We start from the raw sequence: 20,504 nt of genomic DNA on the forward strand, positions 1-20,504 counted from the left end.
AGTTTTACGCTTTGTATGGTTAATTTGTGCTAAATAAATTTTTATAAAGAGAAGAATCTTTAATTTAAAAAATAAAAATAACCTTACCAAAAAAGTAAAAGTAAATAAAGAATCTGATTCATTATTTCCTATTTTGATTTGGTTTCTATACTATTCCATCATTCCAAACAAAAAAAAAAATATTTTAAATGTGCTAAAATACTAGTTCTCTAATTATGACTGGTTCTGACTGAACTCCTACAAAAATTACATAATATATTAATTAAATTCTCTATTTGATAAACCAAATGATATTATTGTAGAAAAGGAGTTCGTAATATCCTCAATCTTATTATTATTATAATTATTTTTAATTTTGCAGGTTCTAGAGAACATGATTAATTTACCAAAAATCAAAAAAATTATAAAAGATTCGGGAAAGAAGGGAATCCTTTTCGTCTTCTACTTCATTGCTTCGAGTCCGTTTCTCGTGCTTTCATCTTCACTCTCTCTCTCTCTCGCTCTCGCTCGCACGGTAGTAGTAGTAGTAACTGAGCCTCACCAACAGGTTTACACGTCTCTTCCTTTTATCAATCACCCTCATTCCCTGTTTTCAATATTTCGGATTTTCGTTTCCGATTTTTTTGCATCCTTGTGTGTAATTTTTGCTCATATATTATGTCTGGTTGCTTGTTTGATTGTAATTGAATACATTTAGAGATGAGAGCTTTGAGTATCTGTTATAAGGTTCATGTCATTAGGTTGATTCAGATGATGAGTTTGTCAAATCGATTCTTCAAATTGTATGTAGTTTCCATAAATATCATCAGGAGGAGAGTCTTATAATTAAGTCCTTTCTCAGTTTCGTAATTTTAAATGTTTTAGACTATGGTGTGATGTAGTGATCATGTACAACCTAATTGTCACAGGTAGTCAGTGTTTTTTGTTTTGAAAACTCGGGCAAAATGCACAAGGGAATTGCTGCTAGTGATGCATCATCAGCACCTAATACTCGTGTTCGGCATCGGAAGCGAAACAGTGATGTACGTCTGCTCTTATACACTGCCTTCTATTTTAATTCAGGAGATACAAATCAAAAGGCATATTCACATTGTTCTTGGTTTAGTTAAGTTGCTTTTCTTGTGTGTTTTAATCGTTATTGCTTCAATATGTAACTATTTTGGTTGAGAACTGGACCAATTTTTCTGGCTTTTAGGTTGGTGCAGCAGGGGCAGGCAAACCAAATGGAAGCCATTTACTTGTCAATGATAGTAGCAAATACAAATCTTTTCTCGTTCGAGCTTACTCCACTCTCTGGATGATCGGTGGTTTTGCTCTTATAGTTTACCTGGGACATCTCTACATTACAGCCATGGTGGTTGTTATTCAGATTTTCATGGCAAGAGAACTCTTCAATTTGTTGAGAAAAACTCATGAAGATAAACAGCTCCCTGGCTTTAGATTACTGAATTGGTAACTCACATTTCCCCCTCAACCTTTCGAGTTTCTTTATCTTTTGCTTTTATGTGGAATGATGCTGGAAATGGATTGAAGATTAAGCTGGTATTTTTTTAGTACTTTTTAGATTTGTTGAAACGAATTTGCATTTGACATTTTAAGATTTTTGTTTTATGCAGGCACTTCTTTTTCACAGCAATGCTCTTTGTATATGGTCGAATACTTAGTCAACGGCTAGTCAACACTGTGACTCCAGACAAAGTCTTATATCGACTGGTCACCAGCCTCATCAAATACCACATGGCAATTTGTTATTCCTTGTATCTTTCCGGTTAGTGGTTTTATGACCTCTTGGGTTTACTCATTTACTGTGAGGAACAATGACTTTGATCCACTGCTGTTGTTTAACATAGTCTCTCGTTTTCTTTGCTGTGGAATTTGTAGGCTTTGTTTGGTTTATTCTGACGCTTAAAAAGAAGATGTACAAATATCAGTTTAGCCAATATGCATGGACGCATATGATCTTAATTGTGGTGTTTACTCAGTCCTCATTCACCGTTGCCAACATCTTTGAAGGAATCATCTGGTAATCACAGAGTAGCTTATCTCACATGTGCCTTTTTCGTTACATTGCGCTGGCGTTTGTAAATGACCTGACTAAATGTTTATTTTGAGGATGTATGGATGTTTTTTAAATATGCTGGTTTATGGTGCAGGTTTCTTCTTCCTGCATCACTTATAGTCATCAATGACATATTTGCATATATATGTGGTTTCTTCTTTGGAAGAACACCGTTGATCAAGTTATCACCAAAGAAAACTTGGGAGGGTTTCATTGGAGCTTCTATTACCACAGTAATTTCTGCATTCCTGGTAAGCTTGTTTTATTGGCTACTAAGTATATGTTTTGAGATGAGTATGGAATGGATTATAATCTTGCTTATTTTTGCAGCTTGCAAATATAATGGGTCGTTTCCTGTGGCTGACATGTCCCAGAGAGGTACGTGGAAGTTTTTACTCTTGTCCTGCCTTCTTTTCCATACAAGAACAGTAGTGATAACTCAGTTACGAATATACACAGGACCTATCGACGGGCTGGCTTCACTGTGACCCTGGTCCATTGTTCAAGCAAGAGACACATACTTTACCAGGATGGATTTCTGATTTGGTAAAGGCTGAATTGAATTGTACAATTCTAAACAGTTACTCGATAAACATATATTGCTTCTAACCAAGAGGCGTTTACTTTGCAGTTACCTTGGAAAGAAATTACTATCTTACCAGTTCAGTGGCATGCTCTATCTTTTGGATTGTTCGCTTCTATAATAGCGCCTTTTGGTGGCTTCTTTGCCAGTGGTTTCAAAAGAGCTTTCAAAATCAAGGTGGGTTTCAGATGATATTTGATATATAATCCCAATATCTATCTATGCAACATAGAGTCACTGTTAAATGTTCTCCAATATTCAGGACTTTGGTGATAGTATACCCGGACATGGCGGAATCACAGATAGGATGGATTGTCAGGTATGGACGCATTGACTTCATTACACTCTTAGTGCTTCCTTTAAAATCCTTCAACATCAGTATGGTTGAGAATTATACCTGATTTGTTAGATCTGATATGATTTTTCTCTTGGGTGTTTAGATGGTGATGGCTGTTTTTGCATATATATATCATCAGTCGTTTGTTGTACCTGAAGTCCTATCTGTGGATAAGCTCTTAGACCAGGTAAGATGACTGCAAATGAACCAACACAATACATTGAAGTTCTCTTTGTTTGGCTTTTGATGATTTTTAATCATTGCAGATAATCACAAGCTTGCCATTGGAGGAACAACAAGCTCTATTCATGAAGCTTGGCCAAATGTTGCAAGAGAAGGTTATTGGATCTTAGGTCGTCACAATCCTTCATTGTACCATATTACTCTAGTCCTGTGTTACCAAAAAGTTAGAAAACCATTGGATACAAAAGAAAGAAAAAAGGAAAAGGAAAAGTAGAATAATAAGTTTGGTTATGTTTCTCAGTTTGGTTTAGCCTCTGTATAGTAGTAATCGACGCCTTTATGAAAGAAAAGAGCTCACTATAATTTGAATTTATCTGTTTGCACAAATTCACTGCTAAAAGCTTGAGTTAAGCCATCAGTTTTGTTTTTACCTGATGTTAAGCAAATAATGTTTGGAACGAATACGATCATCAGAAGAATTGATTCTTTCGAGTTGCAATCAAAATCAAAGATTGAGTTAACTCTGCTTTCTTGTGGTGTAGAGACGGAATGAAGCTATCCCAAATAAAACAAAAATTCCCAAATATGTTTTAGTTACTTGAACACACATATATACGCAAATATGTTTACCAATTCTGCATGTACTACCAATTCTGCAAGACGGAACCGTAGTCAAATTATGGGTTACAAAGCACTAAACCAAATATACTGAGTAAAAGCCTTACAACTTGGGTTTACTTTTTTGCTTAGGTTGGTTTGAATATTTGTTGTGTTGAAATTCAGCTTAGTATAAAATAAAATAAAAAGCACTAAACCAAATAAAGTTGGCTTAACTGGTTACTGAACCAGCCTTGGTTACTGAACCAGCCTTGGTTCGTCTCAGGTGATTAAGAATAATTACTTTCAAACAAAAAGGAAAACAATCATACTTATTAGTTCGTTTAATTACTGTTTAGCGAATTTACAGAAAAAAGGAAATAACACCGACCGACTATAATCTATAATCTATATATATACTATGATTAGGAATAGAATGTTGCCATATCTTTCGCGATAGACAAACAACAAAAAAACTCACTCTGTTGTGTTTTCTAGTGTCTCTCTTCTGTTTGTGAAAATCGTGAAAACAACATAATGGGTGGCGTGAAGAGGAAGATTCCGATAGAGATGATAGGGAAAAAAGATTCACGAGCCGTAGCATACTCAAAACGCACAAAGGGTCTTTATAGCAAAGCGGCTGAGCTTTGCCGTCTCGCCGATGCACAAATTGCGATCTTGGCAACTCCCGTTTCTTCCAATTCCAACGCTTCTTTCTACACCTTTGGTCATTCATCTGTGGATAACGTTGTCGCCGCTTTCCTCGCTAATGAGCGTCCTCCGCCTCGGGAAGATCTAGGGTTAGGGTTAGGGTTCTGGTGGGAAGATGAGAGGCTTGCAAAATCAGAGGATCCGGAGGAACTGAGAGACGCGATTAACTCAATGTCGAAGATGTTGCAAGATCTGAAAGAGTTGCGTTCCAATGCCTTGCAAAATCGACTAGATTGTGATGAGGACGTGGAGAAGAAGAAGGGTTTATTATTAGACGGAACTCATCAAAACCATACTATTAATCCTTGCGACAACAATGCTTTACTTGGAAACGTGGATGGATGCAATCAAGAGTTGTTGGACATTGATCAAATCATTAATTTTGAGTCGACGAGTTCATCAGTGAATTCAGAGTTGGAAAACATCTCGATGGTGACACCAAATCATCAAAACTCCTTCTCTGATTCTAAAGCTACTGTAGATGAAGATCTGATGCTACAGATTTCTGACAACAACAACAACAACAAGAAGAATGTTGAAGAGCTGGAAAACTGGGATGAATTCATTCAAGAGCTGGATCTTGATGAGATCATTGATTTTGAGACGAATTGTATGAAGAGCTTGGAGATGGATGGTGTCTCGATGGTGACTACGAATTCTGAAACAGTTGGAGATGGAGGATTCTTAGTGACTCACATAGATTTGGATGAGGATAATCTATGCTTTTCTGATTATTTCAATGAATTAACCTCCTCTGCTCAAAACTCCCTCCAAGAAGATATATATACAACAAGTTAAAGATCTATTCTCAACCCTCAAGGAAGAAGGGTCCGGTTTGACTTTATTAATTCGTGATTAAACCATTTTTTGTATATTTTGGATACTTTGTATCAACTTTCTTAAATAAACAGATTTTTACTAGTCTGTAGAATTCCTTATTTACTACTACTCATGAGTAACAACAGTTGAAATATTTGACAAAGTTAATTGAATTTCAACCAAGTCAAACACATTTTTTTGAGATTTTTATATTTTGAAGGCATAATATATATAATATGATGTTAAATTCTGATTAGCTAACAATACAACACTAGTATGTATTTGTATTCATTGTTTTTGGCCGGTCTACCAAAATTGGAAAGTGACTGTGTTAATGGCTTTCTGAAGACATCTAGATTTCCCATGTTACTAATTTTATTCAAAGGAGCAGTTGAAAAGCAATAAATAAATAGAAAAGACATGCTGCACTGATACAGAAAACTCCTAAAAGTCCCAAATTGTATTTATTAGTAGGAAGAAGGTAGCTACTGAGCTTATTGAACTGATACGAATTTGGAGACTCCATGGAAGAAGACCGGAGAAAGAGCAATGTGTGTGGTTCATCAGCAATTGGGATACAGTCACGAGGTCGTTCATTCATATTTTCAACAGCAATCCCTGTCCCAATGGCTGCAGCAGCTTATGCAGCAGTTGTAGTGGCGAGGAAGGAGAGATGGAAAAGAAAGGCAATATGGGAGAGGGTAAAAGAGTTTTAAGGCATTATCTGGAGTTGAAATCTCAAGCCCCATTATCTCACTTGTTGTAGGCAATCAAGAGAAATCCCTCCAAGCGAGCAGGTTCACACACATTTTCAGTTCTCAGGTGGTGATGGCTGTTTTTGCATATATATATATATCATCAATCGTTTGTTGTACCTCCTCTCTGTGGATAAGCTCTTAGACCACGTAAGTTGACTTCAAATCAATACATTGAAGTTCTCTTTGTTTGGCTTTTGATGATTTTTAATCATTGCAGATAATCACAAGCCTGCCATTGGAGGAACAACAAGCTCTATTCATGAATCTTGGCCAAATGTTGCAGGAAAAGCTTATTGGATCTTAGATCGTCACCACAACCCTTCATTGTACCATATTACTCTCCTCCTGTGTTACCAAAAAGTTAGAAAACCATTGGATACGATAGAAAGAAAGAAAAAAAAAAGGAAAAGTAGAATAATAAGTTTGGTTATGTTTCTCATTTTTGTGTTCCATCTTGGTTAAGCCTCTGTATATAGTAATTGACGCCTTTATGAAAGAAAAGAGCTTTGTTTTGTTCTTTGCACAGGGTGACTGCTAAAGCATGAGTTAAGCAATCAGGTCTCAGTTTTGTCTTTACCTGATCTTAAGCAAATAGTGTTTGGAACTAATACGATCATAAGAAGAATCAAGACCTTGAATCAAAGACTGAGACCTGATTAAGTAAGAGAAACAGAAGAAAGCAACAAATTCATAGCTATGGTACAAAAGAGAAATTGCAGAAACAAGAGCTTTCCAGCAAGTTAAAAATCAATTCTTCTTAAGATTGTTCCCAATAACTAATACAAAAGAGAAAGAAAAAAAAAATCTAGGACTCTGTATCTAGAGAGTAGCACTTCCAAAAAAATAAAATAAAACCGAGGTCGAGATCCTGACAAAACGATGAACAAAAACTATATTTATGATCTTTCCTCTTGTGGGCTTTTTATCCCCTTTTTCTTCTTCTCATTGTGTTTTCGGCTTCTCAATCTTGACGTAAGGAAGAACTCCCAGAAAGTATTTTACCTTTGGATTCCATCCACGTTGCTGAGCTCGACAGAACATCAAGAATGTGTTCGCACAGTAAGAGTTGAAACTCATGAACACATGCCATAGAGCATGCCCCTGAGGATTCACAGGCCACTGAGATATCGTCTTGCATAAGACACGGTCACAGATCCAGCAAACACTTCCCACTAGGATCGTAGCAACGTACCATTTGGCAATCCTTTTGGCTGCAATGTCCTCTGTGTGGATGTAGTACTTGTACATCCGAGGGATGCATAGAAGGCAGAGGATCACGTAGTGGACCTTGAAACCAATGCCAAACCTGAGGAAAGCATGAACTACAGCAAAGGCAGCACCGTAGAGGAAGAGGAAAGTGGGCATTGTGCTTCGGTAATGCCAGTCTGGTGAGTAAAGGATGTACATGTAAAGAAGTATCTCCCACACCATTGGGGTCTCATCACTCTGTTGTTGCCTGATTGAAATCAAGAAACCAATGAATTATGATCCAATCAAACAACTACATTAGCGGTCATAATGTATCAGTAAAAGTCAAGAGAAATAATAAAGGTACTTACACGTGTTGCAAAGTGGCATGGTAGAGCATGCTGCCGATAGCAAGTATCATATTAGAGATGTGAAGAATGCTAAACCTCTTTTCAAACCGTTGCCTTAACGCATTGACAAGACCAATGAGAGCCAATAGGATTCCAGGGACATTGGAGATGGTGTTATAGAACTCAGCAATGTAGGAAGAGTAGGCGTAGTTGATCTCACAACACTCTATAGTAGAAGTCACGGGACCCCAAAAGCTCGATATCCCATCAGCCATCTTCTATCCTCTCTCAGTATGAAATTATACTCCTCAGTAGTGAAAGCCTTTACAGACTAGAGAACCAACAAAAAAAACCACAAAGGCAAAAACAATCAAAAACAACAAAAAAGCTACTACTGATTCATTCATGAACGTGAGATAATGCAAAAGAAAGAACAAGAATCACTGTGCTGGTATAACTTTACTTATCTATTCACCACACCAAATTGTCTCTCAAGCGTCCAACAAAACTTGAAAAAGACAAGCCTAAGTAACTAAATAACACATAACTTGCAGAAACAAGCAACATACCAAAAAAAAAGTATAAACTAATGATTAAACAAACCAACACGCTAATAGCACACAGATAAGATTCCAAACTTTTCCCATAATATGTAAATTACAAAGTATCGAAAACACACACAACGAGTGAATAATCATCAATACACAGGAAATTTTGAAACAGCACAAAACATCTTTACAAACAATGTACAAGAATGATGAATAACTTGATCATCACCAACAAAACTCAGAAAACTAGAATTCAAATATATCAATTACTGGAAACACTTCAATTTCCGAATCTAACAACAACGAATCTAGGTCACAGAGACTAGAAATAATAACACAAATACTTGCCAAGGTCAAAACCAGGGAGATCCAAGATTAAAAAATCAGATCCACGACGTCAAAGATAAGAAACAATTTTGATCCCAGAAACCAAAAAAAAAAAAACTCTAAAAGCAAAAACCCGATCCACATGAAGAGAAAAAAAAAAAAAAAAAAACAAACCGTGTTCTCGCGATACAAGAGATCTATCTCCCTCCTTCAGCACAAGTCTCTAAATCGCGCGAATCTCTTATTAAGCCTTAGCAACGCCCGGCCATGAACAGATCGGCGGAATCAGATCAGAACAAAATCTTCTTCTCCGAGTGTGGGATGACCTTTCTCACGATCGATTCGTCTTCTCTGTTTCTCTCTCTTCCCCTTTTCTGATTTTTAGCAATTGAGGGCTATTTCCGTCTTTTAACTTGCCGGGATTTGGATTTTATAAGTAATAAAATATATAAAAAATAAGAGCGGCGCTATTTTTACTAAAGTAAACCGTCCGTCGACATGGATAGGGTAAATTAAATTTAGGTAAAATTAGGTTAAATAGTAATTTGTGTTTGGGGGTCCTCCTTATTTTAGTTTTTTACTTAATGTGGATATATATAAAAATGATTGGAAAATTCGTATTAAACCACTTTATATCATATGTTTACGGTTTGGGAAGTTTTGCTATTTAGAAGGCATAAACCAAGAAGTTCACATAGATAGATTTTAGGCAATGAACTTTTTAACCAATCATTGACTAGTAGTTGTTTTTGTTGATAAAACTTGCTTTGTTTTTTTTTTTTTTTACTTTCTCTTATGTTTAAGTTTAACTAATACAATACTATTACAAATTAAAATGTACAGAGGATTGTTAGACTATTTCTTTTCGGTCCGGTTACAAATTATAAGCACTCTTAAAAGCATGTTACAGCTTCATTTGATACAAACAGACAGAGTAAGAAGAGCAACTGCGTTTGTATCAAAATTAGAGAGGTCAAGTGACAACAACATGCCTCTGCACAAAAGGTAAAGGGGCCTTTTGAAATATGGTACAAGTAACTTAGGGAATGGTGAATCATTTTGTAAACTATGACTGTGCAGGACATATCCTGAAAGTTGATTTGCAGTGCCTTATGATTAGGTTTTCATTCTTATGTGTGTTTTGCTTAACACAAGACTACACAAAGTATTTCACCATTTCACCATAAGGATTTCATAACTACATTCGCTTGCTTGGTGCAGATACATGAATTGTTACAAGACCAAAACTTAAAAACCTTAAGCCCCGGATTATCCTAGCATTGGATAGAAGCTAGCATCGCAATCGATATAATGGTGGTGTTGTTTGCAGCTCTTGATATTGGATATAATCGATATAATGTCTCTCATGTACTTCTTAGGCTTATTTGGATTACTATTAACCGGTCCTCCATAATTGCGGAAATTGAAAATGATTCAGTTCACCTTTTTAGTTATAAATTCGTTCTATCTTCACTAGTCTCTCTTCAGTCATTGCAAGTTCTCTCAGTTCAATGTAACAATTGTTCAAATTAGAACTAGATTCCCATTAGATCCGTCCTAAATTGGTTAACCGCCACTGTTACTACTGAGATGGAAGTCCAAGACCGTACCAAACCACAAACAAATCAAATCTTCGTTACATCAACAACTCACATCAAAAACAACCACTCTTTATCAAATCTTATGATTAAATTTTTCAAAAAACCAAAGTATAGTGATATGATTAAGAAATATGTAGGCACCAATAAGACACATAACTGCTCATAAAGAAAAGATCAGATCGCCTGGAATGGAGCCTTAAATTTAATCTACGAGAAAGGTCTCTAGAAAACAGCATTTTCTAAAATCTGCTAATCTCATTTCTTAATTAACCTTTCTCATAAATCACTATTATCTACAAATTAAATTTTGACAAACCAAAAATGATCGGTAAGGTAATTATTAAAGCAAAAGATGTAAGAAACTCGGTAAGCAGATGAATCGACCGGAGAGATCTTAATCTCTCTCGCGACCACCGGCCAGATAGCTTCATCATTAATCTAGCTACAGCCTTATTTTTTTGGCAAATTCAAGAGTAAAGGTATCAAATCCAACCCTTCTCTCGGTACAATGTAGCCCCTCATATCATAACAACTAAAAACTCGAATCAGATAAACACTTAAAAACCCTAGACCTAGCCGTCATATGAAAGAGATGATGTTTAGCACTAATGTTTAAGCGATGTTTATATAGGAGAGAACATCAAGGGTATATACGTCTTTTACATTAAACTCTCTCCGAGGACGCTTTCTAGGTCACGAATAGCCGAGAGAGAGAGAGTCTCTAGACCAGAAAGAGTCTTTCTCTTTGTGGAAAACCAAGGTAAATTATAAGCTACAGCACGCGTACTGTAAGCTCTAAACATATTAGCGTATAATTACCATACACGTGTAGTTAGTCAAACCCCTCTAGCTTAGCGCGAGAGTCTTCTTGTTGCGTCAACCCAATAAAATTGGTCGCTTAACAAACAAAAACTTGAGATCTGTCTGAGAAAGAGAGAGAGAGAGCGTTCTTTTAATTCTTTGTTCGATTTGAAAATTTCGTAACCTGGAAATTAAAAGATTCATAAACGGATTTGGGATTTGAAAAAGTTTGGATTTTTGATTAGTGAAATCAACGAGGTCGTGTTATGGAAGGAGTTGGGGCTCGGTTAGGTAGGTCCTCGACTCGTTACGGACCAGCAACGGTATTCACAGGTCCGGTGAGGAAGTGGAAGAAGAAGTGGGTTCACGTTTCTCCTTCCGCCAAGAAGGACAATAACAACAACACTGCATCCGCCGCAGCCTCCGTTGTTAACAACGGTGGTGGTTCGAATTCCGACGGCAGTAACGGATCGCATTTATTGCTGTATAAATGGGCTCCATTGTCTCAGAATGGTAACGGTAACAGTAACGGCAATGAAGATGGTAATAAGAGTGAGAGTAATTCTCCGAGCGACGACTCTGTCACTGCTGCAGCTGCGACAGCGGCTGAAGAGCCTCCACGACGGCGATTCAAATACGTGCCGGTTAGTTTTGTTGAGGTTTTTGGTTCAATGTGTTTTATTCTGGATGGTTGCATTAAATTGAGCTAGCTATGGGGATTTTTGCTAGAAGTTTGATTTGCTTAGGTGACTGCTACAGTGATTAGGGTTTTAATCTCTGTAATTAATATTTGAAATATGGTTAGTTTTGAGCACTGTTGTAGGACTAATTGGACCGGCCTATGTCTCTGTTTTGCCATTTTGAATTCATGTGGACTGATAGGGCTGGATTAGGGTGCTAATGGAGGCAATGTTTTAGTAGAGCTGTCTTCTGGTTCTGGGAATCATGGGATATATCAATGATTGAAGTTCATATATTTTTTCATGGAATGATTTAGATTATCTTAATGATATTAGCCTTAGACATCAGAGTTATCGTTTCATAGTCTTGCTTATATATGGATCCATTTATAGTGAAGTGTGATTAAATGGTGCAGATTGCAGTACTTGAGGAGCAGAAGAAAGAGATTACAGAAATTGAGGATGATGACAAGATCGAGGAGGATGAGAAGATTGATGAGGATAACAAGGTCGAGCAGGAAGACAAGGTAGATGAGGACAAAAGTGTAGCAGAGTCTAGCGAGATGGAAACGATAGTGGAGGAGAAGCCTGACATTAATGATGTTCCGATGGAAGAGACACAGGTACAACACTCTGTACCTCTATTTTTGTTTTCTTCTGAATTTGCTTGTCTCTGTCGATAACCCCCATTGTTCATTGATGAATTCGAGGACCCCTGGTACTTAGAGCCTTAACTGTCATTTCTTTTGGTAGGCTTATTAATAACTGATCTTTTATCTTAACTTGTTTGAATTCTTGGTTTCTAAACTTTGTTTACCGCCAGCCATTGTTGTCATATTTTTCTAGTTCCCCTTGTCCATGTGTTGGATCTGAATACCCGAGAATCGATTTGAATATAGAATGCTTCATGATCTTGTGTGATATTTTGTTATTAAGCAAAGTAGATACTGAACCTCTCATTTGTTTCTTATAAGCAGGATCAAGAAAACATAGTACAGGATGAAGAAAAAGTAGTACAGGCTGACGAAAAAATAGCACAGGATGAAGACAAATTAGTGCGACAAGATTTGAACGAAAGCACTGTGGAGTTAGGACTGAACTTGAATGCAAACGATGAGGATGCTGAGAAGGATTCTAAAGAGGACAAGCCATTAGAAGAATGATAAATTGGTTGCATTCCAACCAATGCTATTCGTGTTTGGTTCCTTGCCCTCAAGTCTCAATGTCATTAGGAAGAAAGACACACACAGAAAGAACAAAGCTGTCATTAGATGTGGACGCAGATCCATGTTTTGGTCTGTTATCCCATTCCTTTTTTTTGTTAATTGAAGCGACTCATTGATTCAGACTAAACATTCAATTCATAGGAAATTTCTGGTCTTTTTGTCTGATGAACAATTTGATTCAACATTATAAACATTTAATTTATCTGTGGAGTACTTTAACTTTGAAAGCAGCATATGAAGGGGAGCTTTTGATCTCCTTTTATCATTGCAACAAATATCAAACCAGAATACTTAAAAACCTTGAAAATGATATCTTAATCCGACCCAGAAGATCTGGGAATGCAAAGAAAATAAAAATATCTTGGACTAGATTCTCAAACAGAAGCAAGATGATATCCACTTTTCCTTTTGAATGCTCAGCTTCGTCATCATAATCATTCGTTTGCAACAGCAGGCTCGGCTTCGGTTGCGAAATCGTGCCTGTTGATCAAAGAGTGTTTCAATTTGGTATGTGAGAAAACATCAATTAATCAACCAAATGCTTATTTTACTAGTGTTAAGCACAAGTATGTTCATAAGTAGAGAGGAGTGGTCATAGCAAAAACAATAGATTCTTCTTTTTCTAGAAGCATAGAGCATATTTTAAAGAGCATTTTGTGCACAATTCAAGTAAGAAGAAATAGAATGTTATCTTGGCCTTACTTAATTTTACGAGCAAGCTGGTATATGCCTGTCCCTGCCATAGCAACATTAACGCTGAAGAGGTTCCAGTTTTTCTGTAAGCAAAAGTAAGAAAGAATCAAAGAAGTTACCAAACAAAACCCAAATCACAAATCACTCGCCGCATAAGCAAGGGAGAAGATCATGATAAAACTGTATTACAGTTTTGGTAAGTACTAGCTCCAATGCGAGAAACTACTCGATTCCAAAAGGCTCAGTAGGAAAAGGAAAATAACGTATCTTCCATGTGAATGTGATGAGAATTATCAGAGAGGAGTGCAAAGGAACTTACCGGATTGATTACCATGCTGTAGCGAGACCAGATAACTCCAGTGCATGTAACAGCTAATGCAAGAGAAAACAATGAATACCGTAAGAACACATTGAGGCATTGCAACACAGGTGGAAACTGATCATGGAACAATGAACAACCATTGAGGTTATAAGGCTTAAGAAGCAAGTCCACTTTTCAATAGAGAGATGCTATCTTTTAGTTTTATGCACACGAAGAGTATTGACATACCGATTTGTTGAGGATAGGAAAGTTTCTCTGGGGGCTTGGCAAAGTCTGCAATGTTGGCAATACTAATACCCCACTTGAACGTCGGTGCCCAGAAATGAACTGAGAAAGACAAAACGAAAAGGTCTTATCAACCAAAAACGTTGGAAACTTTTTTCTGGATCAAGCTACTAAAAACTCTTGTTTGAATTTCAATTAGAATTAACACTGGAAACAAAACGAGTTAAAAGCTGGACAGTAACGGGTAGACTCATCATAGAGAGATCAAGCTCTAGGATTTCTCAAGTTTCACATCACCAACATAAAGCAAAGACTGATTCGTTTTGTTTCGTTTTCGTAACATGAAAAGTTGTTACATTTTCATAGACCATAGTAACATATCAATCCAAAAAAAAATCCAAAGTCGAAAGTCAAATCAATCAAAACAGTAGGGAGACAAAAGAACAGATTCTAAGACATGTGGATTGCTCAATTCGGTTATCAATAAGAAGAAATCGAAATCGAAGACAAAAAAAAAAAAAGAGGAATTGATTGACTCACTGGTTTTAGGACCGGCAGGGTGATTCCAGATAGCTTGAAGCTTCGAAGTCGCCATTGAAATATTTCTCTCAATTCCCCAAAAAAAGATGCTCCCAAAATTCACCAACCAATCGTCGCTTTCTGTCTCTCCCGAGATATTCCCCTTCTCTCTCTCTCTGTCTCTCTGGCTATATAAAAAAAAAAAAAACACTGACAAAAGGGTTGCAGCTAAAGTACGATGTCGTTTCGATCATAAAGCGTACAGTCGAGGGTACTTTAGTCATTTTAGCTTCTTGTTTATCCCCATTGGACTTTTTTTTTTGTACTTTGAAGTTTGAAGTCGTCGCGAAGACTTTGAGAGAGAGAGAGAGTTCCAAGGTCAGTATAGAAATGGCAAAGGTACAGGCGATTTTAACATGCCAAGGAATACACAGAAGTAGAAGAAGAAGACGATCTTTCTTCTCTCTGTCACCATCACGGTATTGACCGTCATTGCTTTCTTTCAATTTGTACCTTTGGTTATCACTATCAAACACCATGGCTCGAATCTTCATCCTGTGGCTTCACGGTTTGGGAGATTCTGGACCTGCCAATGAATTCACCCAAACACAATTCAAATCCGCGGATTTGAAGAACGCTGTGTGGCTCTTCCCTTCTGCTCCATTCAATCCTGTTACCTGCAACAGTACTTTCTTCTTACCTTTTCTTTTTTCTTAACTTCGATTTGTATTCATGTTGGTTTATGGTTTGATTTGGCTAAAAGGAAATTGCATTTCATTTTCTGATTCGAAATCTTTTGTTTTACCTTGATTTGCCTCTGCTTTTGGTGATTGATTTATCACAACTAGGCTAAGCCGTCTTGGTTGTTCCTTGTGATGAAGTAGATTTGCCACTTCTGTTCATTTGAAAGAGATTGGTATTACTAGACACATGATTGAGTGAAGTATCTGCTGGTTTTATGCCTCTTAATCCTTTTTCTTGTACAGATGGTGCGGTGATGCGCTCTTGGTTTGACGTCCCTGAACTTCCTTTTAAAGTGGTATTACTTCTCTCTTTTGATCTGACGTCTTTTATAATATGACTTGGTTTTACTCTTTTTTGTCTTTCTAAACTGGTAGTAGCTCCAAGTTCCACCTTGTGAATCAATGTCGATAATTAGCACTTGTTTAGCAGATTGAAGGTTTTATTATATAAAGAACAGAACAATCTTGCTTTTTAAAGTATGTAGCTTATATGTATGTTACTTAGGGCTCTCGAATTGATGAAAGCAGCGTGCTTGAAGCAGTTAAGAGCGTGCATGCCATTATAGACCAGGAGATTGCACAAGGAACCAATCCTGAAAACGTTTTTATCTGTGGATTAAGCCAAGGAGGTGTGTTTCTCTTTTCCCACCCTTAGACCGTTTTATATTGATCTGAATCCACTTTATGTCTTGAGAATCATGCATTGTGACTGGCTCCTAATGAGAAATTTTCTTGCAGGAGCATTAACCTTGGCTAGTGTTCTTCTTTACCCAAAAACTCTTGGAGGAGGAGCAGTCTTAAGCGGATGGGTTCCATTCAGTTCTTCAATCATCAGTCAGTTTCCTGAAGAGGCTAAGAAGGTTCATTCATCATCACTTATGTTTCTTATAAACATTGTTGATCTCTTATCACTGTTTTTTTTTTTTTTTTTGAGTTTCTGAGTCTTTTAGTTTTTTGCAATATGCAGACACCAATCTTGTGGTCTCATGGCACTGATGACAACCTTGTACTCTATGAAGCTGGTCAAGCTGCTATTCCTTTTCTCAACGAAGCAGGTGTTACCTGTGAATTCAAGGTACATACTATACAAGACAAATGCATAATAGAAGAAATCCAATGTACCATTAATTTTCTAATGTCATTTGTTTATCTGCAGTCATATCCTGGTCTTGGGCACTCAATCAGCAATAAGGAGCTCAAGTATATAGAGTCATGGTTCAAGAGACGGTTGAAGAGTTCGTCGTCGCCTACTTGTCTTCAACTTAATTGTCTTAAAGATTTGTTCCACTCAAGTTAATAACTGTACGTCTGTACCTAAGGCCATCTTTATCGGGCCATCTTTATGGGTGTGCTTGGGTATATTTGTATTTCAAAAAAATTCGAAATTGGGCTTAGAGCATAAAACATGTTCTTATTTCCGAACTGTTGTGAGGTGTGTTCTTCTGTGACGTGTCCAAATGGTATTGGAAAGAATTATTTGGGGGTCGAGAGTTTTATTTGGTTTCAACTTTTTTGGTTTTATCGACCTAGGGTTCATCTTCTTTGGTCTTCAAAGGGCGATTTCAGTGCCGATCTCTTCGTAACCGTCTCCGCTGTCTCGTCTGTGTCCGGCATCTCTGCAAGCTCTTCCTCTCGACTTTCTCGGCTGTCTTGCGAAGCTCCTCACCTTCTCTGCAAGAGATCTCGTAGTCTCCTCCTTTGCCGCTGTCTCCTCTGTCTCGTCGGCGATCTCTTTACCGTCTACTCATCTCGTTTGTCTCCGGCGTCTCATCTGTCTCCGGCGTCTCGTCTGTCTCGTCTCACCTCCGGCGAACAAAGGTAAAGGTAATATCATCTTCTTGGTTTCATGGATCTGTCATCGATTTAGGGCATTGAAATCTTTGAAAATATTTGAATTAGGTTAGGATTTAGTCTCATCTGGCAAAGTTTTGATTAACATAGGATTTGTTTGAGTCAATTTTGAGTCTCGTGTGTTGTTTGAGTCAATTTTGAGTCGCGTGTATTGTTACAGTCAAACCTTGTGAGTCAATTTTGATTATGTTTGAGTGAATTTGCAGTAATGGTTTATCGCTTTTGCTTGAGTCTCGTGTGTTGTTACAGTATTTCGCTTATGTTTGAGTGAATTTACAGTAATGATTAATCCATTTTGCTTGTTTCTTTGATGAGGCTTCTAGGTGAGATTAAACATTGGAAATTAAATCGAGGAGAAGGTTCATCAAACCTGCATCATCAAACGATAGGAATCTCAAGGTTAGTGTATATAGACAGTGTTGGGATTGTCGGTTGATTTGGTTTATTTCTTGCTTGTTTGATTTCGGTTATTTTTTGCTTACGAGATTAGGTTTATTTTGTGCTTGTTTGATTAAGGTTTGATTAAAACTTGGATGATTTGATTGGTGTTGTGTTTTAGGTAGTAGTTTAAATTTAAAAACTTGCGAGACTGAGTTATATATGAAAGCATTAAAAGTAGTGGTTTAGGTAGTATGATTAGTTTTTGTTCTTGCGAGACTGAGTTATATTTGTTGTACTTGAGTGTTCTTGCTAGACTGAGTTAAATTTTAACTACTTGCGAGACTGAGAACATTTTTAAACTTTAAAACTTTGAAATTTTTTAAAAAAACACTCAATGACCTATATTTACTTCTGATTTGACTGAAGTAGGTAATGGTTATTGAGAATTTCAAGGCCCTAACAACAAAATACTTTTGATTTAATGATCCTCTTACCTTCAGAATATTACACCCATCGTTTTAAGCTTCTTACATCCATCGTCTTTAAGCTTCTTCCTTCTTTAAGCTTCTTCCTTTCCTTAAGCTTCTTCCATCCCGTTTAAGCTTCTTCATTCTTTAAGCTTCTTCCTTCTTTATGCTTCTTTCTTCTTTAAGCTTCTTCCTTAGTTAACTTTCTTCCTTCTTTAAGTCTGATTATCCTATGGCATCAAACAACACTCCTAACAGTCAGTCTCAATCATACTTTAGCCTTCTTAACTTCCCATATGACAGCTTTGCTCCCAATATAAACACTGATTCGTCTCAAATCCCTGCTTTTAGTTCACAAACTAGTTCACAGCCGCCTATACCTCCTAGTCAATCAGAAGCGACTGTTGAACAGCGTAGGGAGAGACGCTTATGGACCGCACAAGATGACTTGGTGCTGATAAGCGCTTGGTTGAACACATCGAAGGATTCTGTTGTTGGGAATGGCCAGAAGGCAGTGTCCTTTTGGAACCGTATAGGAAAATACTACGAAACAAGTAGTCATGTACTTGGTGGTGCTGAGTCTAGGCTTGCTGAACATTGTAGACAAAGATGGCAAAAAGTCAGTAAGGAAGTAAGCCAATTCTGTGGAGCTTTTGCAGAGGCAGAGCGTGAGAAAGCAAGTGGCATGAACGATGTTGACGTTTTACAAAATGCTGACCAAATATATTTCAAGCTGTACAAGAAGAAGTTTGCTTTGGAGTATGCGTGGAGTGTGCTACGCTTTGAGCAGAAATGGGCTAACCTCGAGACGATGAACCCCACTCCCAAAACAACCAGTTCGAGCAAAAGGAAAGCTGATGAAGCTGCTGGATCTACAGGTTCTGTCGTTGGTGAGCACGAGAGCAGGCCTCCGGGCATAAAGGCATCAAAAAAAGTTAAGAGCAAAGGCAAAGAGAAGGCTACACCATCTGCTGAGTTTAGTAACATGTGGGAGATAAAACAGAAAGACCTAGAGGACATGAAACAACTCCAAAAGATGTCCATTCTTGACACTCTACTTGCCAAGAATGAAACCCTAGATGATGATGAAAAAGCCCTAAAGAAGAAGTTAATGGCGGAACTTTTTTAACTTAGAAGAATTAGCTAATGTCCGCTGGAGTGTATGCTTGTTTGTTTTAACTATGTTAGTCCAATGTTTTTATGTTTTAATCATATGTTTTTATGTTTTAATCCTCTGTTTTTATGTTTTAATTCTATGTTTTTATGTTTTAATCCTCTGTTTTTATGTTTTAATCCTATGTTTTTATGTTTTAATCCTCTGTTTTTATGTTTTAATCCTATGTTTGTGTAACCCTATGTTTATTTGTTTTTAATGAATACGCATATGTTATTATGTTCTAATACGCATATGTTTAATGAATACGCATACGTTTAATGAATACGCATATGTCTAATACGCATATGTTTTTTTTTCAGGTAGACGAAGATATGTTCTCTGATTATGACTATGGCATAAACAGCCCACTAGACTATAGTGATGATTCAGAATCAGAGGCTGAGACATGTTACTATGAACCTACACCATCAGTTGGACGACCTAGTCTTACGAACCGTGAGGTATTGGTTCCACTACCTGCTCATGTGACACAACCAGCCGAGGTTGGACGACCTAGTCTTACGAACCAGCCGAACGACCAAGTCAACCAGCGTAACGACCAAGTGATCGTTGAGCTCAAGGACCAAGTGATCCAGCTCAACGACCAAATGATCCAGCTCAAGCTTTTGGTGATCCAGCTCAAGGACCAAGTCATGCACCTGAAGGACCACGTCTATCAGAGGCTCAAGTAAAGTTTGGGATGTTGTTTACTGAGTTTGAGTTTGTCCGTTTGAGTCACATGTATTTACATGTATGTGTTTGCTTTGTTTGGACAGAGTCACTTATGTTTTTTGAGTTTGTCCGTTTGAGTCACATGTATTTACATGTATGTGTTTGCTTTGTTTGGACAGAGTCACTTATGTTTTTTGAGTTTGTCCGTTTGAGTCACATGTATTTACATGTACTTGGTGGTGCTGAGTTTGAGTCACATGGTTTTGTTTTTATTTGTTTGCCTTGTCACAAAGTCACAGAGTCACTTGGTCCTTGTTCGTCACATGCTTAATTTACAAACAACTCACTCTTGTTCTATATATATGCGAAGAGATCAAGATCAAATCATACAAACAATTACATATATTTTCTCTTCTCTCTTTCTTTAAAGCTCTCTCTTTTGTTCATCTTATTCAAAATCAATCCATTTTATTTCTCTTACCAAAAACACTTTCTTTCTCAACCCTTTCATGGCATCTTCTTCTAACAATTTTCACTATCATTATGATCCCAATAATGATAGTTTAAACCAATACTTTCAAGAGCAATTTAGAAACCAATTTCAAGCTGTTGAAGAGAAAACTCCTGTCGAAAGGAAACCACATACATATATCGATAGTAAACGCGAAGAAGGCCATGACCGTTTGTGGAACGATTATTTTTCTGAT

At 37.2% G+C, this 20,504-nt stretch overlaps 6 protein-coding genes, 1 non-coding gene and 1 pseudogene across 10 annotated transcripts; 5 read left to right on the plus strand and 3 right to left on the minus strand.

The window, feature by feature from the left end:
• Nucleotides 1-306: 306 nt before the first annotated feature.
• Nucleotides 307-3,549, plus strand: LOC104731274 (phosphatidate cytidylyltransferase 2-like). Its single transcript, XM_010450600.3, has 12 exons — nucleotides 307-547; nucleotides 909-1,022; nucleotides 1,196-1,452; nucleotides 1,617-1,768; nucleotides 1,882-2,023; nucleotides 2,154-2,310; nucleotides 2,390-2,437; nucleotides 2,519-2,605; nucleotides 2,691-2,819; nucleotides 2,905-2,961; nucleotides 3,083-3,166; nucleotides 3,246-3,549. The coding sequence occupies exons 1-12, from the start codon at nucleotides 374-376 to the stop codon at nucleotides 3,330-3,332; spliced, it is 1,488 nt and encodes a 495-aa protein (XP_010448902.2). The 5' UTR covers nucleotides 307-373; the 3' UTR covers nucleotides 3,333-3,549.
• Nucleotides 3,550-4,237: 688 nt separating this feature from the next.
• LOC104733385 (agamous-like MADS-box protein AGL97 pseudogene) lies at nucleotides 4,238-5,268 on the plus strand (annotated as a pseudogene).
• A 1,492-nt stretch (nucleotides 5,269-6,760) lies between these two features.
• On the minus strand, nucleotides 6,761-9,020 carry LOC104731275 (alkaline ceramidase). The gene is made up of 3 exons (XM_010450601.3): nucleotides 8,635-9,020; nucleotides 7,607-7,916; nucleotides 6,761-7,503 (listed from the first exon to the last, which is right to left on the minus strand). Exons 2-3 carry the CDS (start codon nucleotides 7,858-7,860, stop codon nucleotides 6,990-6,992), a joined length of 768 nt encoding a protein of 255 aa, XP_010448903.1. The 5' UTR covers nucleotides 7,861-7,916; nucleotides 8,635-9,020; the 3' UTR covers nucleotides 6,761-6,989.
• A 1,391-nt stretch (nucleotides 9,021-10,411) lies between these two features.
• On the minus strand, nucleotides 10,412-10,512 carry LOC147930374 (small nucleolar RNA snoR109). The gene has a single exon (XR_015576969.1). It is a non-coding gene; the product is annotated as a small nucleolar RNA snoR109 (small nucleolar RNA).
• Nucleotides 10,513-10,858: 346 nt separating this feature from the next.
• Nucleotides 10,859-12,970, plus strand: LOC104731278 (uncharacterized). The gene is made up of 3 exons (XM_010450603.3): nucleotides 10,859-11,506; nucleotides 11,959-12,165; nucleotides 12,520-12,970. Exons 1-3 carry the CDS (start codon nucleotides 11,129-11,131, stop codon nucleotides 12,703-12,705), a joined length of 771 nt encoding a protein of 256 aa, XP_010448905.1. The 5' UTR covers nucleotides 10,859-11,128; the 3' UTR covers nucleotides 12,706-12,970.
• A 33-nt stretch (nucleotides 12,971-13,003) lies between these two features.
• Nucleotides 13,004-14,863, minus strand: LOC104731276 (mitochondrial pyruvate carrier 4). The gene is made up of 5 exons (XM_010450602.3): nucleotides 14,549-14,863; nucleotides 14,012-14,110; nucleotides 13,781-13,833; nucleotides 13,471-13,544; nucleotides 13,004-13,248 (listed from the first exon to the last, which is right to left on the minus strand). The coding sequence occupies exons 1-5, from the start codon at nucleotides 14,601-14,603 to the stop codon at nucleotides 13,203-13,205; spliced, it is 327 nt and encodes a 108-aa protein (XP_010448904.1). The 5' UTR covers nucleotides 14,604-14,863; the 3' UTR covers nucleotides 13,004-13,202.
• LOC104731280 (carboxylesterase SOBER1) lies at nucleotides 14,833-20,200 on the plus strand. 4 transcript variants are annotated; one of them, XM_087478995.1, is made up of 8 exons: nucleotides 14,833-15,212; nucleotides 15,514-15,566; nucleotides 15,776-15,899; nucleotides 16,009-16,130; nucleotides 16,238-16,345; nucleotides 16,427-17,094; nucleotides 17,445-17,520; nucleotides 19,446-20,200. In XM_087478995.1, the coding sequence occupies exons 1-6, from the start codon at nucleotides 15,065-15,067 to the stop codon at nucleotides 16,565-16,567; spliced, it is 696 nt and encodes a 231-aa protein (XP_087335121.1). In that variant the 5' UTR covers nucleotides 14,833-15,064; the 3' UTR covers nucleotides 16,568-17,094; nucleotides 17,445-17,520; nucleotides 19,446-20,200. The 4 variants fall into 4 exon arrangements, with proteins under 4 accessions (XP_087335121.1, XP_087335123.1, XP_087335122.1 ...); XM_087478997.1 differs by having other exon boundaries at nucleotides 16,427-17,088; nucleotides 17,437-17,520; XM_087478996.1 differs by having other exon boundaries at nucleotides 16,427-17,088.
• LOC147930375 (uncharacterized) lies at nucleotides 18,202-19,098 on the plus strand. The gene has a single exon (XM_087476834.1). It carries the CDS (start codon nucleotides 18,202-18,204, stop codon nucleotides 19,096-19,098), a length of 897 nt encoding a protein of 298 aa, XP_087332960.1.
• Nucleotides 20,201-20,504: the final 304 nt, after the last annotated feature.

Source organism: Camelina sativa, chromosome 12 (genome assembly GCF_030686135.1).
Source record: "Camelina sativa cultivar CO46 ecotype springtype chromosome 12, ASM3068613v1".
In the NCBI taxonomy this organism is placed as follows: domain Eukaryota; kingdom Viridiplantae; phylum Streptophyta; class Magnoliopsida; order Brassicales; family Brassicaceae; genus Camelina; species Camelina sativa.

Excerpts from the sequence above, each read along its gene's own strand:
- LOC104731274 (XM_010450600.3), top strand. The coding sequence starts at position 374 with ATGATTAATTTACCAAAAATCAAAAAAATTATAAAAGATTCGGGAAAG. Across the intron at positions 2,311-2,389 it reads CAGTAATTTCTGCATTCCTG|CTTGCAAATATAATGGGTCG; the intron begins GTAAGCTTGTTT and ends TTATTTTTGCAG. Across the intron at positions 2,438-2,518 it reads GGCTGACATGTCCCAGAGAG|GACCTATCGACGGGCTGGCT; the intron begins GTACGTGGAAGT and ends GAATATACACAG.
- LOC104731275 (XM_010450601.3), bottom strand. The coding sequence starts at position 7,860 with ATGGCTGATGGGATATCGAGCTTTTGGGGTCCCGTGACTTCTACTATA. Across the intron at positions 7,504-7,606 it reads CATGCCACTTTGCAACACGT|GCAACAACAGAGTGATGAGA; the intron begins GTAAGTACCTTT and ends GATTTCAATCAG.
- LOC104731278 (XM_010450603.3), top strand. The coding sequence starts at position 11,129 with ATGGAAGGAGTTGGGGCTCGGTTAGGTAGGTCCTCGACTCGTTACGGA. Across the intron at positions 11,507-11,958 it reads GGCGATTCAAATACGTGCCG|ATTGCAGTACTTGAGGAGCA; the intron begins GTTAGTTTTGTT and ends TAAATGGTGCAG. Across the intron at positions 12,166-12,519 it reads TTCCGATGGAAGAGACACAG|GATCAAGAAAACATAGTACA; the intron begins GTACAACACTCT and ends TCTTATAAGCAG.
- LOC104731276 (XM_010450602.3), bottom strand. The coding sequence starts at position 14,603 with ATGGCGACTTCGAAGCTTCAAGCTATCTGGAATCACCCTGCCGGTCCT. Across the intron at positions 14,111-14,548 it reads CCCTGCCGGTCCTAAAACCA|TTCATTTCTGGGCACCGACG; the intron begins GTGAGTCAATCA and ends TGTCTTTCTCAG. Across the intron at positions 13,834-14,011 it reads TTCCTATCCTCAACAAATCG|CTGTTACATGCACTGGAGTT; the intron begins GTATGTCAATAC and ends CTCTTGCATTAG.
- LOC104731280 (XM_087478994.1), top strand. The coding sequence starts at position 15,065 with ATGGCTCGAATCTTCATCCTGTGGCTTCACGGTTTGGGAGATTCTGGA. Across the intron at positions 15,900-16,008 it reads CTGTGGATTAAGCCAAGGAG|GAGCATTAACCTTGGCTAGT; the intron begins GTGTGTTTCTCT and ends ATTTTCTTGCAG. Across the intron at positions 16,346-16,426 it reads GTGTTACCTGTGAATTCAAG|TCATATCCTGGTCTTGGGCA; the intron begins GTACATACTATA and ends GTTTATCTGCAG.
- LOC147930375 (XM_087476834.1), top strand. The coding sequence starts at position 18,202 with ATGGCATCAAACAACACTCCTAACAGTCAGTCTCAATCATACTTTAGC.